Genomic DNA, 17656 nt, shown 5'->3' with positions numbered 1-17656 from the left:
ACCCAGTGGATACAATCCAAAATTTCTAGATTCCCTGACTTTGCTCTGGAACAGTTGGCCAGAAGGGCAGTAACCTTGGGCAATCCTAAATAGCAGCCAGGATCTGTGACCAACCCAGTCGCATTTGACTTCGAAATAAGGAAAGTTCTCAAAATGAGGGGACTGATTAAAAGGAAGTTGAAAGGGAGTCAAGAGGGTCATAGAATCATGGAGTTGGAAGGGGCCTATAAGGCCATAGAGTCCAATCCCCTGCTCAATGCAGGAATCCAACTTAAAACAAGTGCCTGTCCAGCTGCCTATTGAATGCCTCCAACGTTGGAGAACCCACCACCTCCCTAGCTAATTGGTTCCATTGTCATCTCACTCTAACAGTTGGGAGGTTTTTCCTGATGTTCAGCCAAAATATGTCTTCCTGTAACTTGAGCCCAAATTTTGGTTTGATTAGTCTACACGCATACTATTGGGACCTTGGTAAAAACTGTTTCCACCACCATGCCATTTGCACTGTACATTTATTCCACTTTACACAGTCGTGGCTTCTCCCAAAGAATCCTGGAAAGTGAGTGTGATGCCCCTGTATTTTGATAACTGTAAATATGGTAAGTGCAGGTTTATTAAAGTATACATGGTAAGTGGATTGAGTGAGAGGGGGGAGTACATGGGCTAGAATGCTGGAGAATGCTGTATGATGATTGGCTGAGCGTTTGAGTGGCTGAAGGTATAAATGAGAGGATGACAGTTGAGAGAGGATTGGTTGGTTGTGGGTCAGAGTTGGTTGTGGGTTGGATTATATTTGGCTGGTATTAAGGCAGATTATATATGACTAGAAACATAAAGAGGAACACAATATATGAAACCATACACTTGTTAAATATCCCATAAGTAATCTTGTTATTTCCTGGTGTTTATAAATAAATATTATTCTTGGTTTACCAAAAGCCTGATCCTTGGCTGGGGCTTGCACAGACCAGAAGGATGGGCAGGGCATATACCGAGGTTGGGAAACAGTATCTATGGTGGCAGCGGTGAAGAGATAGTGTAACATCATCAGGTATCCAGAGCAACCCAGGGCTGTATGCTTTATAGGCACAAAGATACAGGGGGGTTGTGGCCTGCAAGTGCACCCAGACACAAAGTAACAATAAGCCAGAAGGGGACTAAGGCAAAGTCCTAAGGCAATATTGTGAAACAGGGAGTGGCTGGTGGTGCTGCCTAGCGGTGGGATCTTGCGAGATCTGTGCTGGAGCCGGTGAGAGAACAAATAAAACGCAGCATCCTGACTGGAAGGACCTAACAGGTGGTGGTCTGAGGTGGGATCCTCACAGTGAGGTTTGTTAAGGATGCTGAGAGGAGACCCCTAGAGCCCTCAAAGAGCTACAGTTTGCAGAGTTTCTTGGGAAGATGGATTGGTTGTGAAATGACTCTGGGAACTGTAGCTCCTAACTACTCAGCACCCTTAAACTACAGTTCCCAAGATTTGATTGGGGGGGAGCCATGACTGTTTAAAGCGGCATGACATTGCTTTGAATGTATAGTGCAGATGGGTCCCCAGTGTAGAGACTCCAGCATTCAGGGGTGTCTGCCTTCAAAGACAGGCACTCCACCAATAGATGTGATTGCATATATAACCAAGCACACCACATATGCGTACACACAAACTATGGGTTAACAGGCATAGCTGGTCAATGCACAGTCACTGTTTTTGGATTTATTTATTTTTACATGCTTGTTCATATGAAGTGTCGTTTCACATTGTTATATTTCAAGTTTCAGAGCACAAGAACTCCATTATATTCTTCCTGAACATTGCAACACATAGTGTCTTGTAAAAAAAACAAAACTGTGGAGATTTTGTTTAAGTTTCACCACTCTGCATCTCCAATGGCTTTGGAAAAAACGTAGTCTTTCCCTGCAAAGCACATCACGCCATCTTTCAAGTAGAACTTCCATCTGTTCTTACTTCGTTGAACCTGGTAAAAACCAAAAAGGCAGACTCTCTCAAAAATGAAACTTTAAATCCCACTAAAAGAACAGTTGCCTTCCTTTTAAGTGATGGAACATAATGAACAATTAAGAACAGAATTCATATACCAAAAGCAAAAACACTGGAGCCTATCTATAATGCACACACATAAGTAGCTAACAAATGGAACAACCTTGCAATGAGAAATGCACATCTTCAGGATTCCAGCCAGCCACACTCCCTTCCAAGTAACTCCATTCCTTTCCCCTTCCCAGAGATGATGGGATTTGTAGTCTGGGGATGTTGGGGAAGATTGTGCACCCTCGGAGCCGCCCAGAAATCCATGAACCTACATGAGGGGTGTTTTGCTCCACACCTTCCTGTGATGTCACTTCCTTTGCTATGCCCGCTTCCCACATTGTATATTGTATTGGTGCACAACTAAGTTGTCTTACTTAAAAGACATAAGGTGATATTCAGTGGTAGTCCTACTCAGAGTAGACCCACTGAACTCAATAAACATAACCAACAGGTCTATTAATTCCAACAACTCTACTCTGAACAGGACTTAGTTGAAAACAATCAATAAAGTGTAAATGCACCATACAGAAACTCTCATCAGGAAAAATGCTTGGTGCAGCTGCCTGTTGAAACATTCACTCTGTGGCAAGCCCAGGTTTGCCTCTGTGTAAGGTGTGAAGTGAGATGGCAACTACATTTTTCTTTCATACTTTTAACAGAGCTGGGAGGACTTCAAGTGCCAGCACTCATTTAAGGAGTATTCCTCACTGTACCTTATCATATTGGCATACAATTATATTATCAGTGTCAAACACATCTGGTGTTTCCTGCTCACTGACATCATCACCAGAGTTCAAAGGGTCCTGAAAAGGAAAGACACATTTTTGATTGGCATTTAACTTTTTTTTTTTAAGTCAACTTCATTATAGTAACACAACCATGAACACAAAGGGCTGACATAGGGACCAAGGGTCCCCAGCCTTTTGGGGCCTGTGGGCACATTTGCAATTTTGAGAAAATGCCATAGATGCCACCAGAAAATACTGCCATGAGGTGCATTTGTCCATTCATAAAATGGAAACCCATAACATGGGAAGTGTCTCCATTTCCGCTTCTGCATATACAACATGGGTGGAACAATCCACAGGGCAGAACATACCTTTTCAAGCAGAAAGGGTATGAAGAGAGAAGAGACCTTTTTCACCAGTTCCATTGCCCCAACATCTACATCACAATTGCTCACATCTGCAATGCAGCTAAAGCAATTGGATGGCAAGTTAATGAATATTCAACGTTCAGACTGCCAAAATCTGGATTAGCATTGTACAATTAGTGAACAGAGATGTATTATCTTCCCCGTTTTGGTCCTTGAGATTGTTCTGATTCCCCCCATCATGTGTAGTTTGAAGCTAAGCCAGAGACATGTTAAGAAAATCATTTTCAAATGGATCAAAAGCGTTACCTCCTCAATTATGTCAACCGAGGGTTCATCAGTATCACTAGCGCTGCTAAGAGATCCACTGTCTGAGGTACTATTTTCACCTCCTTCTTCTTCATCCTCATCCAAGACTTTCAGATCTTCGGCATCAATGATGCCAACAAGTTCCTCGTCATCCCCATCCCTTGAGCTTTCTATTTCTGCCTTAGGAGAAACATCACCTGTTCCATCCAGCTGAATGATCTCTTCAAGGTCATTGGCAATATCCTTCTGGGTGTGCAGATCAGGTTCCATGTGCACACTGGTATCTAGCTGGAAGGAAGATTTGCACTACACTGAAGACACAAGGAACATTTCTTCACAAAGAGATTCCCCACCGCACTGCTTCTGCAGGCTTACCCTTCCATTTATGGGAGAGACTCACAAGATCAATTCACATAAGCTCACTCACAGAAAGGATGCACTGCAACTCTTATCCGTGTCAACTTCCCAGCGTCAAACCTAGCTGCAAGTCCTAAAAGGAATTTAGAATCCTTCTTCCAACTTTCAATGCTGGAAATTTTACAAAGATTACAAAATCAGACTGCAATGCAACAAAAGAAAGAAAGAAAGAAAGAAAGAAAGAAAGAAAGAAAGAAAGAAAGAAAGAAAGAAAGAAAGAAAGAAAGAAAGAAAGAAAGAAAGAAAGAAAGAAAGGCTGCAATCCAGCTCCATTAAAAGGAACAGTTACCTTGCCTAATTTAAATGGGAAGAAGATGGTACATACCCCAAGAATGGTACACTTATTCCACAATTCTACATGCATCCTATATTCCACTACGCTATTAAAATTAAATTTGCAAGCTGTCTTGAACAGCAGAAGATATGTGGAAAAGACATCCTTTAAACAGGGTTCAAGAAGCTGTGGTCCTCCAGATGTTGTTGGACTCTATGGCTGTGTACACGCCATACATTTAAAGCACATTATTTCCCCCAAAGAGTCCTGGGAACTATAATTTACTCCTCACAGAGCTACCATTCTCAGCATCCTTAACAAACTATAGTTCCCAGGATTTGGGGATGGTGGGGAATAATGTGCTTTAAATGTGTGGTGTGTACGCAGCCTATCCCTGTTTTAAAATGAGACAGAGAGAGAGAGAGAGAGAAAGTAAAGCACTGGAATTACTTCTTCAGCAAAAGAGAGGCTGGTTTCATCAGACAGGAGGACACTGTCATCCAACTCGTTGCCCATGATTATCAGCTCAATTATATCGTCGGGATCCAGTGACTGCTCGAGACTCGCAGGCAATTCTGCCCCACTGGAAGAGCTGCTTGCCATTGCTTCTGTGGCCACTGTGGGGCAGCATGCTTCAGACAACTTCAAGTCTGGAAGAGCTGCTTGCACGTCAGCGTTCCGGGGAGTCTCCAGGGAGTTAGATGGCTGCTGCCGTACCAGAGCTCCCACTGCAGCTTTCCCCTGGCTCCCAATAGCTTCCTGCACAACAGCAGCACCAGGCAAGGCCTTCCCCTCCATTCCTATTTGCTGAGGTAAGGTGGGCTTTGGGGCCTGCAGGCTTTCACTGCTGGGTGCTTGAAGAGAAGCGTTTGCCTGCACGGCACCGGGAGTGGCAGATGGAGGTGCCAAGGGCTGCCGCCCAAGCTGCTGGAATATTTGCTGAACTGGATTCTGGAGGACAGTTGCACCTCCCGGGGCCTGGGTGACCACAACAGGCATGTTGACTTTATACAGGTGCCCTAAGAAAGAGAAGCCAAAAATTGTGCATATGCCTGTCTCTCCCTCAATGGCCAATCAGAACTACTAGGAGGAGAGCAAGAGGTGAGCAAAATTCCTCGGTTTGCCTTCTATGCTGCCACTCAGCTTGTCCCCTCCCACCAAGATTCATCCATAAAACTTGCAGCTGAGAGGGGGTAGAGACACACATAAAGGTCCACCCCATGGGGAGTAAAGGGTGTTGGGACGCTGCTCATACATACACAGAGATAATCACATACACACACACATACATAGACGCGCAAACACATACACATATCCATGCCAATCTAGTGCTCTCCAGATTTTTTTTCATTTTCTTAAAAAAAAAAATCCTTACATTTATATCCTGCCTTTCTTCCATCATGGAACCTAAGGCAACATACATGCAGTTCCCAGATGGTCTCCCATCCAGGCACTGACCAGACCCAGACCTGCTTAGCTTCAGCACGGCGGCGGCCTCATAAGCCTTCAGACTGTGGCTGATCTGAAGAACACCAGGCTGGGGAAGGCTGGGAAAATGAGTCGGAGCTGACCTGGTTTCAGGAAAGCAGAAAGCCACAAGGGTTCCAACTTGGGATCCTGGGACACCTCAATAAACTTTGCAAGGGATGTTGCAAGGAACTTAAAACTTCCACCACATGAATCGCTTGTTGCTCCACTGAACAGTTCTCCCCCTAGCGTGTTAACACAATTTAGCCTTCTTGATGCTTTGCAGAGGGCCGGCTCTACCATTAGGCAGAGTGAGGGAATTGCTTCAGGTGGCAGTAGCCTCCCCCTTGCCCCACCCCACCCCCACTATTTCTCAGGCCATTTCCCTCTGCTGGAGGACAGAGCTGTGTGCCCCATGCAGTCTGCCCAGCACGCCCTAAGCTAGCCTGAGAGCTTCAGGCATAATGGACGGTGCTGCCCTGTCGTCAGTGTTGAAATAAGACTCAGCCTCCCGTCCTGTCAGCTTCTGTATGCAAACTGTGAATTGTCCTTCAGCTCAGGCTGGAAGATGTCCTGAGCCAGCCCTGATCTTGTATGATTTCACCAAGGTCTTAAATGTCTATCTTCACGCTATGAACATAATTCCTACATTTTCATGGATGCCCTCTCTCATTTATTGCCCTGCATTATAAATTATTGAGTCTAAGGCTGCAGAAGAGCCTTACAAACTATTCAAATTGACTAGGTCAGAGTTGGCTTCTAGCCAGCAAGCTTCTTTAATTAAAATCTCAGGGGCCTCATAATGCTACAGTGACATCACTACCTCCCCTCCCCATTTCCTCTCTCCACTTAGGGCATTTTTCTACACAATAAACTGCTTTAACAGCTATTCCCTCTCCAGATGCAACTCTGGGAGCTGCAGTACTCAAGGGAGGAGGGAGGCATCAGAAAGTACTCTGCAAATTGTCTCACCCCCTTATATACGCAGTCAATCACTGCGCTTTGCAGATGAGGGCCTCCTGCAGATGCCATCTCATCAGGAGGTCCGTTCCACACAATAACACAGGAAGAGGACCTTTAGTGCTGTGGCACCTACCCTTTGGAATTCACTCCTCACTTCACATCTCTGTTGTCTTTTTGGTGCCTACTGAAAATGTTTTAAAGATGTTTCTAGTGTTCTGTTGCTCGTTTGCCACCCTGGGCTCCTTTTGGGAGGAAGGGTGTGATATAAATTTAACAATAAATAAAATTACAAATCTTTAGGAGGAAACTCTGGGTCACTTCCAGACAATCATTCATTCCGATTTGTCTGTGGAGAGGATAGATGACGTTGTGTCAAGAAAAGGGTATCTCACACTTTCCAGTGCATTTTCCGATTACTTTCCTTATCACAAAAGTCTGACTTTGTGGGGGGGAAGCAGGGTTGTCGTGCAAGACCGCCCAGTCAACTATAATCATGCAACCTGAATTTGCCAGTATGTGATTGAATCCCACCCAAACATATCTACAAGTCTGGAAGCAGTCTATGGTAGCACATCTTGAGAAAACCAGTTTTTAGTACCATTGCTACCCTTAAAGCTATCGACAGCCACCTTTCATATTGTAAAATTCTTGTAGTCCTCCTTACACACACCCCTGCCACCAACACTGTTCAGGTATGTGCCTGTTATCCTTACCAGATGCTGTCTGCAGGGTCACTCCAGCAGGTACTTGGATAGGGCAGGCAAGGCCAGAAGGCAAGGTAAGGATTGCACCACCAGCCCTGGAAGAACTCTGGAGCGAAAGGAAACTCATCAGGAAAATGCAGTTATTTTCTGCACCCAGAGTTGTATGGATTTTGTACAGAGCGGCCCAAGCCCTATTCCACTGAAAGCTGAATTCCGCAACCTGAACCATTTCTGAAAATCAAGGCTGGGCCTCGGCTCAGTGACTCTGCATGCAGAAGGTCCCAGGTTCAGTCCCTGGCTTCTCTAGGTAGGGCTGGGAATAGCCCAGCCTGGCACCATGGAGACCCACTGCCAGTCAGTGTAGACAATATTGAGTTTGACAGACCAAGGATCTAACCCAATATAAGGCATCTTCCTATTCTTGTTGTTTTACACAACAGGAGGAAGAAAAAGCTATTAAGGGCACTGATGCCTTGTCCCTGTGGCCCAGAGAAAATTGTGCTCCCTTTGGTTTTCTGTAACTTCCATCAAGCATTTCCAACATACTTCCAAGGGTACCTTCACAGCTCCATAAGGACTAGAGTCATACGGGGCTTTCTAAATGCAAGCAGAAACTCTGAGGACACAAAGGAGGGAGAGGCGAGACAGCAGCCCTCCCTCCATTGGCTCAGCTTGGACCATCTGTCATTTGACTCCTCCTCCTCTCAGACTTCTCATGCAGTGGCCATGAACCCTGAATTTCCTTGTTTTTCTCTTCCCTTTATCACCCTTCTATATTGTGTCTATTAAATTGTAAGCAGTCACTTTAAATAATGTGTTAAATAATGTTACTTTAAACATTGTGTCTATTAAATTGTAAACTGTTACTTTTTTATAATTGGGGGTGGGCACCCTCAGGCCTGGAGGCTGAATTTGGCCCTGCAGGCTCTCAACATGGCCCAGGCCACACTCCTCACTGGACCGGCTTTGCACCCTGAGTATTTTTGCTTGGCTGAAATTAACTCCAATAACACCTCTTGCTTGTCTGGATGGAGGACAGACACGGGCATGTGAGCATGTGTAGAAACTACCCCACTGTACAAAAGTAAGATTTACATTTATTGCTCTGCCACTTTGGCCTCTGGTCCTGCCACCACTGACATGTGCCCCCCAGAAGGTTGCTCAGAAGAAAATGTGGCCCTCAGGCTGAAAAAGATTCCCCACTCTGCTACTGCGAATGGTCCTGGGAACATTAGCAGAGAACAGGTTGTGTCTAGACTTGCCCATCTATGACCCGAAAGCTTCATCCATTCATGCAGAGAACCAGGATCCAAAAGAGGCACTCTGATTTTCACCTAACCCCTCTTCCCTCTGCAACCTCCCATGCTATTCCAGTGGGTCCCCCAACCCTCCAAGAGCTGCAGAGGGAAGACAGAACCTGTGAAAATCACTGCCTCCTGTCCGCGTCTAGAGCAGAGGTTCATGGACCCCAAGGGCTTCAGGGGGTCCATGAAATGAGTGCCAAAAAAAAAAAAATCAATTTCCAATGCAATAGAATAAACTGTATTGTAAATTTTTGTGTTCACGTGCATTTTTTCTGGGAAGCTTTCATCAGGTTCTCAAAGGGGTCCTGACTCAAAAAAGATGAAGAACTACTGTTCTAGAGCAAGCGGAACCCTGTGATGTGACCTAATCCATGGTATAGATAAGTGTCACAAAAACATTAATTCAATACATAAACACAGTCCAATAAAATGCAAGTTGCTTTCAAACGCTTTCAGCAGACAAGCAATTAAATTAATACAATAAATGAAACAAATATCAAATGGACCAAGAGAGTCCCACATCTACAAATGTGTTTAGAATGGCAGACAAAGTGGCATAATGGTCACCCCATCCCAAATCAACACTAAACTCTTTTAAAACTGACTAGTCATCTCTGCAATTACTGGTGCTTGCAATATGAATGGCTATTGCTGGATTACAGCTGGCATTTTGCAAGGCTCTTTATAACTACCAAAATTTGTTGAACAGGGAAAAACTTTGCCTTTTATGGAATCATAAAAATTACAAGGCCATGCTAAAACTACATACCAATTCTGCAGTTGCTGATGATGATGCTGTTGCAGTAAAATGTCTAATTCCTCTGCTAGCAGCAACACCTAAAGGGATATTGTTTAAATAAAAATGTCAAAAGGGCATCGTTGAAAGTTTTTAATTCCCCACAATGTAGATTTCTCCCACTGTATATTGCCATTGTATTGCAAAAAAAAAAATCCAATATTTTGGAGAAGCAAGTTTGTTGCGCAAGACCTCCCAATCCACTCCAGCTACGCAACCTGAATTTGCTGATACGTGATTTAATCCCACCCCAAAATAGCAACAGGCGGGAAGCGGCCAGACTCGTACACTTCGTGTGAAAATAAGGCAGCTAAAGCCAATTTTCTCTTAATTTAATCTTTCATCAATTCAGCTCAGCACTGTGACTAGTAACTGCAATCCTATATCCAGAATTTTGCTGTCAAAAACCTCTCAGTGTTTATTCAGAAGTAAATCCAAAGGAGTTTACACTCAGCTAAAAGGGTATAGGATTGTGTCAGCGAATGTATGGCAAAGCAGATGTTGATTTGTAGAAGTGGAAACTACAGCTCCCATTCGTCCCTGTGGCCAAGTGGAGACTGATGACTTCAATGTCAATAGGGCAGTGAAACCGCTCCGGTTTTAGTCTAACCTTTCAAGGAGCTACATATTAGCTACCAGGCTAAGTTCAATGTTCTGGTTTTGGTCTACAAAGCCCTATACAGCTTGGGATCAGCTTATATACCCAGTCAATCTCTGTGCTCTGCAGGTGAGGGCCTCCTGCAGATACCATCTCATCTGGAGGTCCGTTCTGCACAACATAGGAAATGGACCTTTACTGTAGTGGCACCTACCCTGTGGAATTCCCTCCCCTTAAATATTAGACAGGCAACATCTTTGTAACCTTTTGGTGCCTTCTGAAGACCTTCCTCTTTCAACAAGCCTTTTAAATAGAGACCTTATCCCTGTCTGCGTCTGTGTTGAAATTGCTTTTTACAGTTTGGTCTATGACCATAAATAAAAAAATCAATCAATCAAATTGCTTTTTAATACGTTTTTAAAGCTTTTTTTAAGAGTTTTTTTTAAAAAATATGTTTTTAAAGATGTTTTGTTTTGACATGTTTTTAAGGATGTTTTGTTGTAATATATTTTAAAGTCTGTTTTATGCTGTTTTAAGAATGTTTTTAGTGCTTTCATTTGCCACCCTGGGCTCCTACTGGAAGGAAGGGTGGAATATAAATCTAATAAATAAATAAATAAATAAATAAGGAGCTGTCCAAGGTTCAGAACCTGTTTGGGGGATGGGTTTCAGAACCTTGGACAGCACCCTGAAAGTTTGTGCTAAAATCCAAAGTGGATTCACTGCCCCACTGACATCACAGCCACCGGAATGCACTGACTGGCTGTGCTGGCTAGGTTTGATGGGAATTGGAATCAAATAGCACCAGGAGGGCACCATGTTGGCTATCCCTAGTCTAGCTCTGTATTGTTGGCTGAGTGGCAGCCATTATTTCCCATCATCTGCAACCTGTTCTTCTAACTGGAGATGCCAGCCAAGAATTCCACATGGGACTATCTGCGTGCAAAGCGTATGCTCTGACATTACCACTGAGCCTGCCCTCCCCCATCGTAGTGCAGGAAGAGACCATCCATCAACCTGTTGATGTCTGCAGAGCTTGGTGGAAGTTGGGAGGCAGGTGCAGTGTGAATTGGGGTGGAAGGTGACTGTGGCGGAAGAAGCCTTCTGTCGCTTTAGACTGCATCACTTTAGTCTCCCAGCGCTGCAAGAAAGGAAGTTGCTTTTTAAAACATACATACACACACACACAGGTGAAAATATCCAGTTTTAGCCAGCTGAATTCTCTGTTTCCCAACAGGATCTCACATATGCCTCTCTCTCTCTCTCTCTCTCTCTCTCTCTCTCTCTCTCTCTCTCTCTCTCTCTCTCTCTCTCTCTCTCTCTCTCCCTCCCTCTCCCTCTCCCTCTCCCCCTCTCTCTCCCCCCCCCCTCTCTCTCCCCCCCCTCTCTCTCCCCCCCTCTCCTCATGGGTGATCAGGGATAGGAGAGCTAAATCCAAGCTCAGTCCTTTGCAGGGTAGGGATGGGCCCAGAAGCAAAAAGGTTTTAGATAGCAGTTATCCAAATAACTGGGGTAAACCCTTGTAGGTTTCTATTCTGCTTTTAGGGAATCTGATGCAGGATTAGTGGTTAATTATCGTGCCTGCTTATGGGAGTCTGCTTCCACTATGCTCTCCTGGTATATTTGTGAACAAACAAATGTTACAAAGACATTGTAAGGCTCCAGTGCGGGAAACTACACCTTGCTGCAGTAACCCTGGACTTTCCGCTGCTTGGGAAAGTGAGGAGCACCTAACATTATAACAACCATACCCATTTGGAAGTCATCCCAACAGACTTTAAGCAACAGAGGCAAGAATTTTGCATGGAAATTGCAAGGCAGAGCACAGGTATCTGAACACAACTGAGAACATACTGGTGGCTGCAAAATCCAATAACCTGATCTTTCACTTTAGGACACGTTCCTCATCCCATCATTGATAAATTAAGTCAGACCTCACAGGGTTGTTGTGAGGATAAACTGGGGAAGGGAGAAGCATGTATACCACTTTGAGCTCCTTGGATTAAAGGTACACTATAAAGATAAGGAAAAAAATGTGACTTGCGTCTGGAATCCTTCCCCGATGCCCCTGTGTTGACCAGTAAATATGGACTAAGCAATCAATGGCAACCAGTCATGTCATAGTGAATACCGAGGTGCAGGTTGCTCTTCATGAGAACCCCCCATAGCCTCTTTGAAGACTATACAATAAAAATCCATTTCGGGCCAATAGCTTCAATACCAAGCCAGCTCACTTGGCATTCATGTTCAGCTTGAGGAGTTCTGTTAGACTCAAAAGTTTGCTCACTGTTCTGTGACATTTTGGTTGGTCATAATAAAGGGACTTCTGGAATTTGTCAAAATAAAAAGTGATAGTTTAACCCTCAAGCCAGACATGCTAATGTAACCTTCCACTTAGCTTATTTGGTGAATTTCTCTCTTATTTATTTGGTGAGCAGAGGACTGGCAAATGGTACCCCCAGAAGATCACATATGATTGTCTCTGGTGTAAAATAATTGATGGGGCTTCATCCCTGCCTAATCCCTGTTCCACTACACTGCTGAAGGCAAAGGTAAACATTTGGGCCACTCCGCCTAAGATAGGCATGCAAGCTACTTGCTTCTGACTAGGAATGTGAAAGAGAGGCAGGGCAGAAGAAATAGAGCCTTGCAAACTAGAGCCATTCAACGAACCCGCTTCAGCTCTATCAGGACCTGTTCATCTACACCTTCTTCCGCAAAGACATCCCGGACACCTTCAATCACATCGTCGATAACCGATTTGTAGAATTTAGGCTGTGCAACAGAGGAATTGCAGAGAGGGGGAAATGTTAAGAGGGTCATTCTCTGTGTGCTGCAGCTCCACAGGACAGCATAGGTAGCTGCCTTATATCAACTCAGACCATTGACTCATATAACTCAGTATTGTAGTGGTCTGGGCTCTCGGGGGGTCTTAGACACCTTACTTTTTTGGGAGCAGGCTCCCAATGTCTCCAACATTCTACGAGGCAATCAGCATGAAAGGGAAGTGTATTAGCTATTGAGAAGAGTCTTCTAACATGCTTCCTTGTCCTTTCCTGCTGATTGAAACCAATGAGAGTGAAAGGTGGTGAGTCAACCACAGAGAAGATTCTTCTCAGTAGCTAACACTTTCATGCCTATTGGCTCCTAGGGATGTCTGTTGTTGTGCAAGAAGGCATTAACAAGGACCTCATTCTCAACCCTACAGCAAAAAAGGAGGCGTGGCTGTGATTATCACAAAGGGACTCTGCACGTTTGAATTTGTCATTATGCTCCTGATTGTCTACACTGACCGGCGGCAGCAGCAGCTCTTCAGAGTTTCAGACAGGGTACACTCCCAGTCCTGCCTGGAGACGCCAGGGATTGAACCTGGGATCTTCTGCAGGCAAGGCAGATGCTCTGCCACTGAGCTACAGCCCTTCTGTTGTACTAGAGAAACAGTATTGGGCACAGAACTGAGGAATCTCTATTTTTGTTCCTTTTTAAATAACCACAGGCTTGGTTTTTATGGCTGCAAAACAACGTTTGACCATGGGTGGGTAATGACCGTCAAAGTCTCGGAAACCAGATGAGCATCTGAATAAGATTTGCAGTGTTGAGGGTGCTTGCAGGCTACAGCACAATCCTATACATGATTACTCAGAAGTATGTTCCACTGTGTTCAGTACGCTTTGCTTTCCAGGTAAAAGCACAGAGGATTGCAACCTTAATTCAGTTTCCATCTCATCTCTTTCAAAGGGGCTGAGACAGGTTAACAACAGTTCTTCTCTTTTTAAAGCAACACACACACAATACTATACACACAAAATACCCAGTTAAATTAAAATGACCCCACACCTGTCCAGCGCAGCAGCAAAACCACCCAGGCAAACATGGAATGGCTGTGAGCTCCTCTCCATGAGTTCACGATAAGCCATAGTTTGGCTCAGCATGACGTGCAAAGGAAGACATTAATTTCACATTTTACCACATTTCCCAGCAAATAAAGATAGAGCCTCTCTTTGCAACATTACGCATCTCTCTCTCTCTCTCTCTCTCTCTCTCTCTCTCTCTCTCTCTCTCTCTCTCTCTCTCTCTCTCTCTCTCTCTCAAAAGTGTTTTAAATACATTTCTTCTAATAACAGAAGCTTTCCGACTCATCTCCAGATATGAGTTTTTAGATAAACACATTAACAGTTTTGGAAACATCAACAAATTAAAAGCACACACTAAATTAAAAACACCCCTTCATAAAATATTTTTAAGAACCAGCTTGAGGTGTGATGGCCTCTTCAATAACTATGCCATATGTGTTTTCTTAGAACTGGAATTCTAGATTCATAAAGTGAAAAAAATACACTGATGCTCCTTCCATTGTATTTGATATTTGGAAAGGTATAGCATAAGGACCAAAAATAGGAGATGGAAAGTTCAAATCTTGATTTGGGCCCTAAAGAAAGGGTGCCTTCCAGATGTAGGACTACAATTCCCATACCAATGGTAATACCAATACCAATGGTAAAGGATTATGGGAATTAGAGCTTATAGTCTCCAGTCTGCCATAAAGGGAATAATATTATTAACCTACCTTGCAAGGTTGTTGTAACAATTAGCAATACAATGTGGGTTGAGCCAAAGTGTTTTGAATACTCGACAAGCACAAAATAAACATTAAGCATTATTCATCCATCTTTGGCTTTTGGTCACATACACATCTGCACAAAATCCTGCTTAACAATGTCACAGAGGATCTGAACTGGGAAAGGAATGAAGTCTGGCCCCACGGCCTATCAATCCAGAGAAATTGTAAAGCTGTTTCTTTATCTTTAAACCAAGTCTTCTGAGACTGCATCTCTATGCTAACAAGCGACCCATCAAATTATTTTTCCCCATTCACCAGAACAACAAACTGAACCAGTTTCTGAAATACCTTCAGGGAAAACCCTAAAGGATGGCTTATATATAGTATATATAGTATGTACTGGAGTTGGAGGGGATAACTAACTGGCTCTTTTATCTTCAGGTTCCTTCAAATCTATCCCCACCCTCTAAAAAACATAACAGTCCTGCTGGATCAGGCCAAAGGCCCATCTAGTCCAGCATCTTGTCTTCTGGGAAGCCCACAAGCAGGACCTGAGCGCAACAGCACTCTCTACACTTGTGATTTATTCTAAGCCACTGCTCTATGGAGATTTGATAACGGGCCTTTAGGAGGAAGGAACGGCAAGCCACCTCCAGAAACATTCCGAGGAGGCCAGGTTTGCCCCAGAGCATATAGTATATATAGAACATAAGACAAGCCCTATCAAAGGTCCACCTAGTCCCGTTTCCCAAGGTGCCCAGCCAAATTCTTTTGAGAATCCCATTAAGCAGAACATGAAAACAACAGACCTCCCCTGTTATTGCTGCTCTCTTCCCATCCTCACCCCTGCTACCGCTTCCCCACAACTAGTGTATACGGAGGCTCAAAGTTACGCTGCCTCTAAATATGGGGGCTTTGTTACTGTAACAATGAACGGATGCCAACAGACCTACCACCATGAGCATGAGCAATTGTTACTAGCCGTGTGTCTCTAATCCCTTGCAAAGCCATCTAAACCCGGAGGTTATCTCCCCATCTTGTGACAGTGAACTCAGCAAAACCAATTACACCGCTTTCTAATATAACATAACATAAAGATTATTTATAAGTGAGAGAGATAGAAGAGAGGATATCTAGCACTGGATGCTTTAATCCCAACCTCTTGTGTTTCTCTTCCTCAAAAATGTAGATTTTGCATTACTTTCCAGGTTACATAAAGCTACATCTGCACTACACATTTAAAGCACTGTGATACCATTGTAAAAAGCCATAGTTTCTATGAAAGAATCCTGGGAACTGTAGTTTGTGAAAGATGCTGAGAGTTGTTAGGAGACCCCCAAATCCCCCTCATAAAGCTGCAGTTCTGTGTGGTTTAACAATCAGTCAAACTCTGGAAATGGCAGCTCTGTGGGGGGACTAGGGGCCTCCCAAGAATTCTCAGTGCCCTTAACAAACTACAGTTCCCAGGATTCTCTGGGGGAAGCCAGGCCTGTGTAAAGTGGTTTCATCCTGCTTTAAATGGAATGTGCGGAACTGGCCTGAGTGAGCGATTGCTTGAGTATCACTGAGCTCCTCTTAAGGGAGAGGTCTCCTCAAGCTCCGTCAGTGGTACCATAATGGAAGGGCTTTGGGGTTCAGGGGTCCAGCGCCCCACAAAAGCGCAGGAAAGCCCCCTGACACGGCAAGCTCGGCTTCCTTACCACCTTTTGAAGCCACACATAGGACCACCTAAAGGGAGAGGAGGAAGCTGTAAGCCCATTAAGTCCAGGATGTAAAATTGCCTAACTGCTCCGCTAGGCTTGAAACCTCCTCCTCCTCACTCCCTCCCTCTCACGTTCGCCCTCACCACCGGGTTGTCATGAGCCATCGCTTCTCTTTCTCTCGCGGCTGCTCTTAACCTCCGCGGCCACCTCCAGCGAGCGCTTAAGCCCCCGCAGTTCTTAACGCCCGTCCTCGCGCGCCCCCTGGCAGTTCCCGGGGCAACTGCCGAGCACCCAGCCTCTTTCTCTTCCCGATGCTCTCCGCTTCCAGGCTTCCCTCTCGGCAGAATGGGAGACCCGATTACCGATGCCCACCCACATCATCCACCCCGCAAGCAGAAGGACATCGTGGCGTGGACATCGTAGCTAGGCAAAAGCCAAAAGAGGGGTTTCCTTTGAGATAAACGACCGGCGGGAGGGAAGAGAGCTCTGTCCCAGACCCGACTTACATTAGGGGAGCTCACCCCGACGTAATCAGAACTGGGGTGAATGGCCGCGTTGTTTCTGGCCCTGTGAAGAGTGCGGCAGCGGCGAAGAAGCACGCGCTGTCGCTTGTCTGGAGTTCTTTTCCAGGCCCGTTTTCTGAAAATTAACCCCCCCCCCCCCACACACACACACACTGCAGATTCAATGGTTAGACTTGAGGGGGGGGGGGCGACCCGGCGACGACTCTACCCTCCTCAGGCTATCCTATTACCTGGGAGTAACCCTATTCAGCCCAATGGGATTTAATTCTAAATAGACATGTCTAGAATTGCCCTGTTAGTTGTCATTGACAATGAGCATCTGAGAATTGCAGCCCTGCGTGCAGCCAGAGCCCCATGTATGCTTTCTGGGGAGCAGGTCCTTTGTGTTCAGCGCAGGATTGGGGCCTATCAGCCCGATCTTATATGTTGCCTGTTTACACGGGCGGAGTCAGAGGCTGGACGGAACAATGGTATGACTCGCTATAAAGCAGCTTCCAGTCTTCTTAAATTGCCAATTCAAAGGCAGTTTACTCCCCAATCAAAGGGAGGCGTAGGGACCGCAGTCCTTTTCAGGCCAGTGGCGTGCTTGGGGCTGTTCAGCCATGCCAGGGGTAAGGTGGCAGGGTTTGAACTGATGCCTACCAGCACTCTTATCAGCTTAGGTGGCCAACTTTTAAAAAAACTGACCTTGCACCTGTGCCTTTAACACAACCTGACCCAGAAGCTACACAGGTGAAACTTTGTTCCCTTTCTTGTTTTATCTCCATCGCACCAGGAAACAGTCTGCCTGCTAAAGACCAGCATGGCCTGAGGCCATCAAGGCACAGCTGCAGCAGGGACAGTAAAATGGTAGCTCTCTTCCTCTCACCCTAGCCAGCCAAATAGATGGCTTGCCTTCA

At 45.0% G+C, this 17656-nt stretch overlaps 1 protein-coding gene across 2 annotated transcripts; it reads right to left on the bottom strand.

Moving 5' to 3' along the window:
• Positions 1 to 1697: 1697 nt before the first annotated feature.
• GTF2A1L (general transcription factor IIA subunit 1 like) lies at positions 1698 to 16567 on the bottom strand. 2 transcript variants are annotated; one of them, XM_061625654.1, is made up of 9 exons: positions 16377 to 16567; positions 12643 to 12744; positions 10987 to 11110; positions 9345 to 9412; positions 7281 to 7377; positions 4588 to 5156; positions 3447 to 3734; positions 2758 to 2847; positions 1698 to 1970 (listed from the first exon to the last, which is right to left on the bottom strand). In XM_061625654.1, the coding sequence occupies exons 1-9, from the start codon at positions 16395 to 16397 to the stop codon at positions 1863 to 1865; spliced, it is 1467 nt and encodes a 488-aa protein (XP_061481638.1). In that variant the 5' UTR covers positions 16398 to 16567; the 3' UTR covers positions 1698 to 1862. The 2 variants fall into 2 exon arrangements, with proteins under 2 accessions (XP_061481638.1, XP_061481637.1); XM_061625653.1 differs by lacking the exon at positions 12643 to 12744 and having other exon boundaries at positions 16377 to 16485.
• Positions 16568 to 17656: the final 1089 nt, after the last annotated feature.

Source organism: Rhineura floridana, chromosome 4 (assembly GCF_030035675.1).
Source record: "Rhineura floridana isolate rRhiFlo1 chromosome 4, rRhiFlo1.hap2, whole genome shotgun sequence".
NCBI lineage: Eukaryota > Metazoa > Chordata > Lepidosauria > Squamata > Rhineuridae > Rhineura > Rhineura floridana.
The sequence above is the reverse complement of the archived record's forward strand: the minus strand, read 5'-3'. Positions and strand labels throughout refer to the sequence as shown.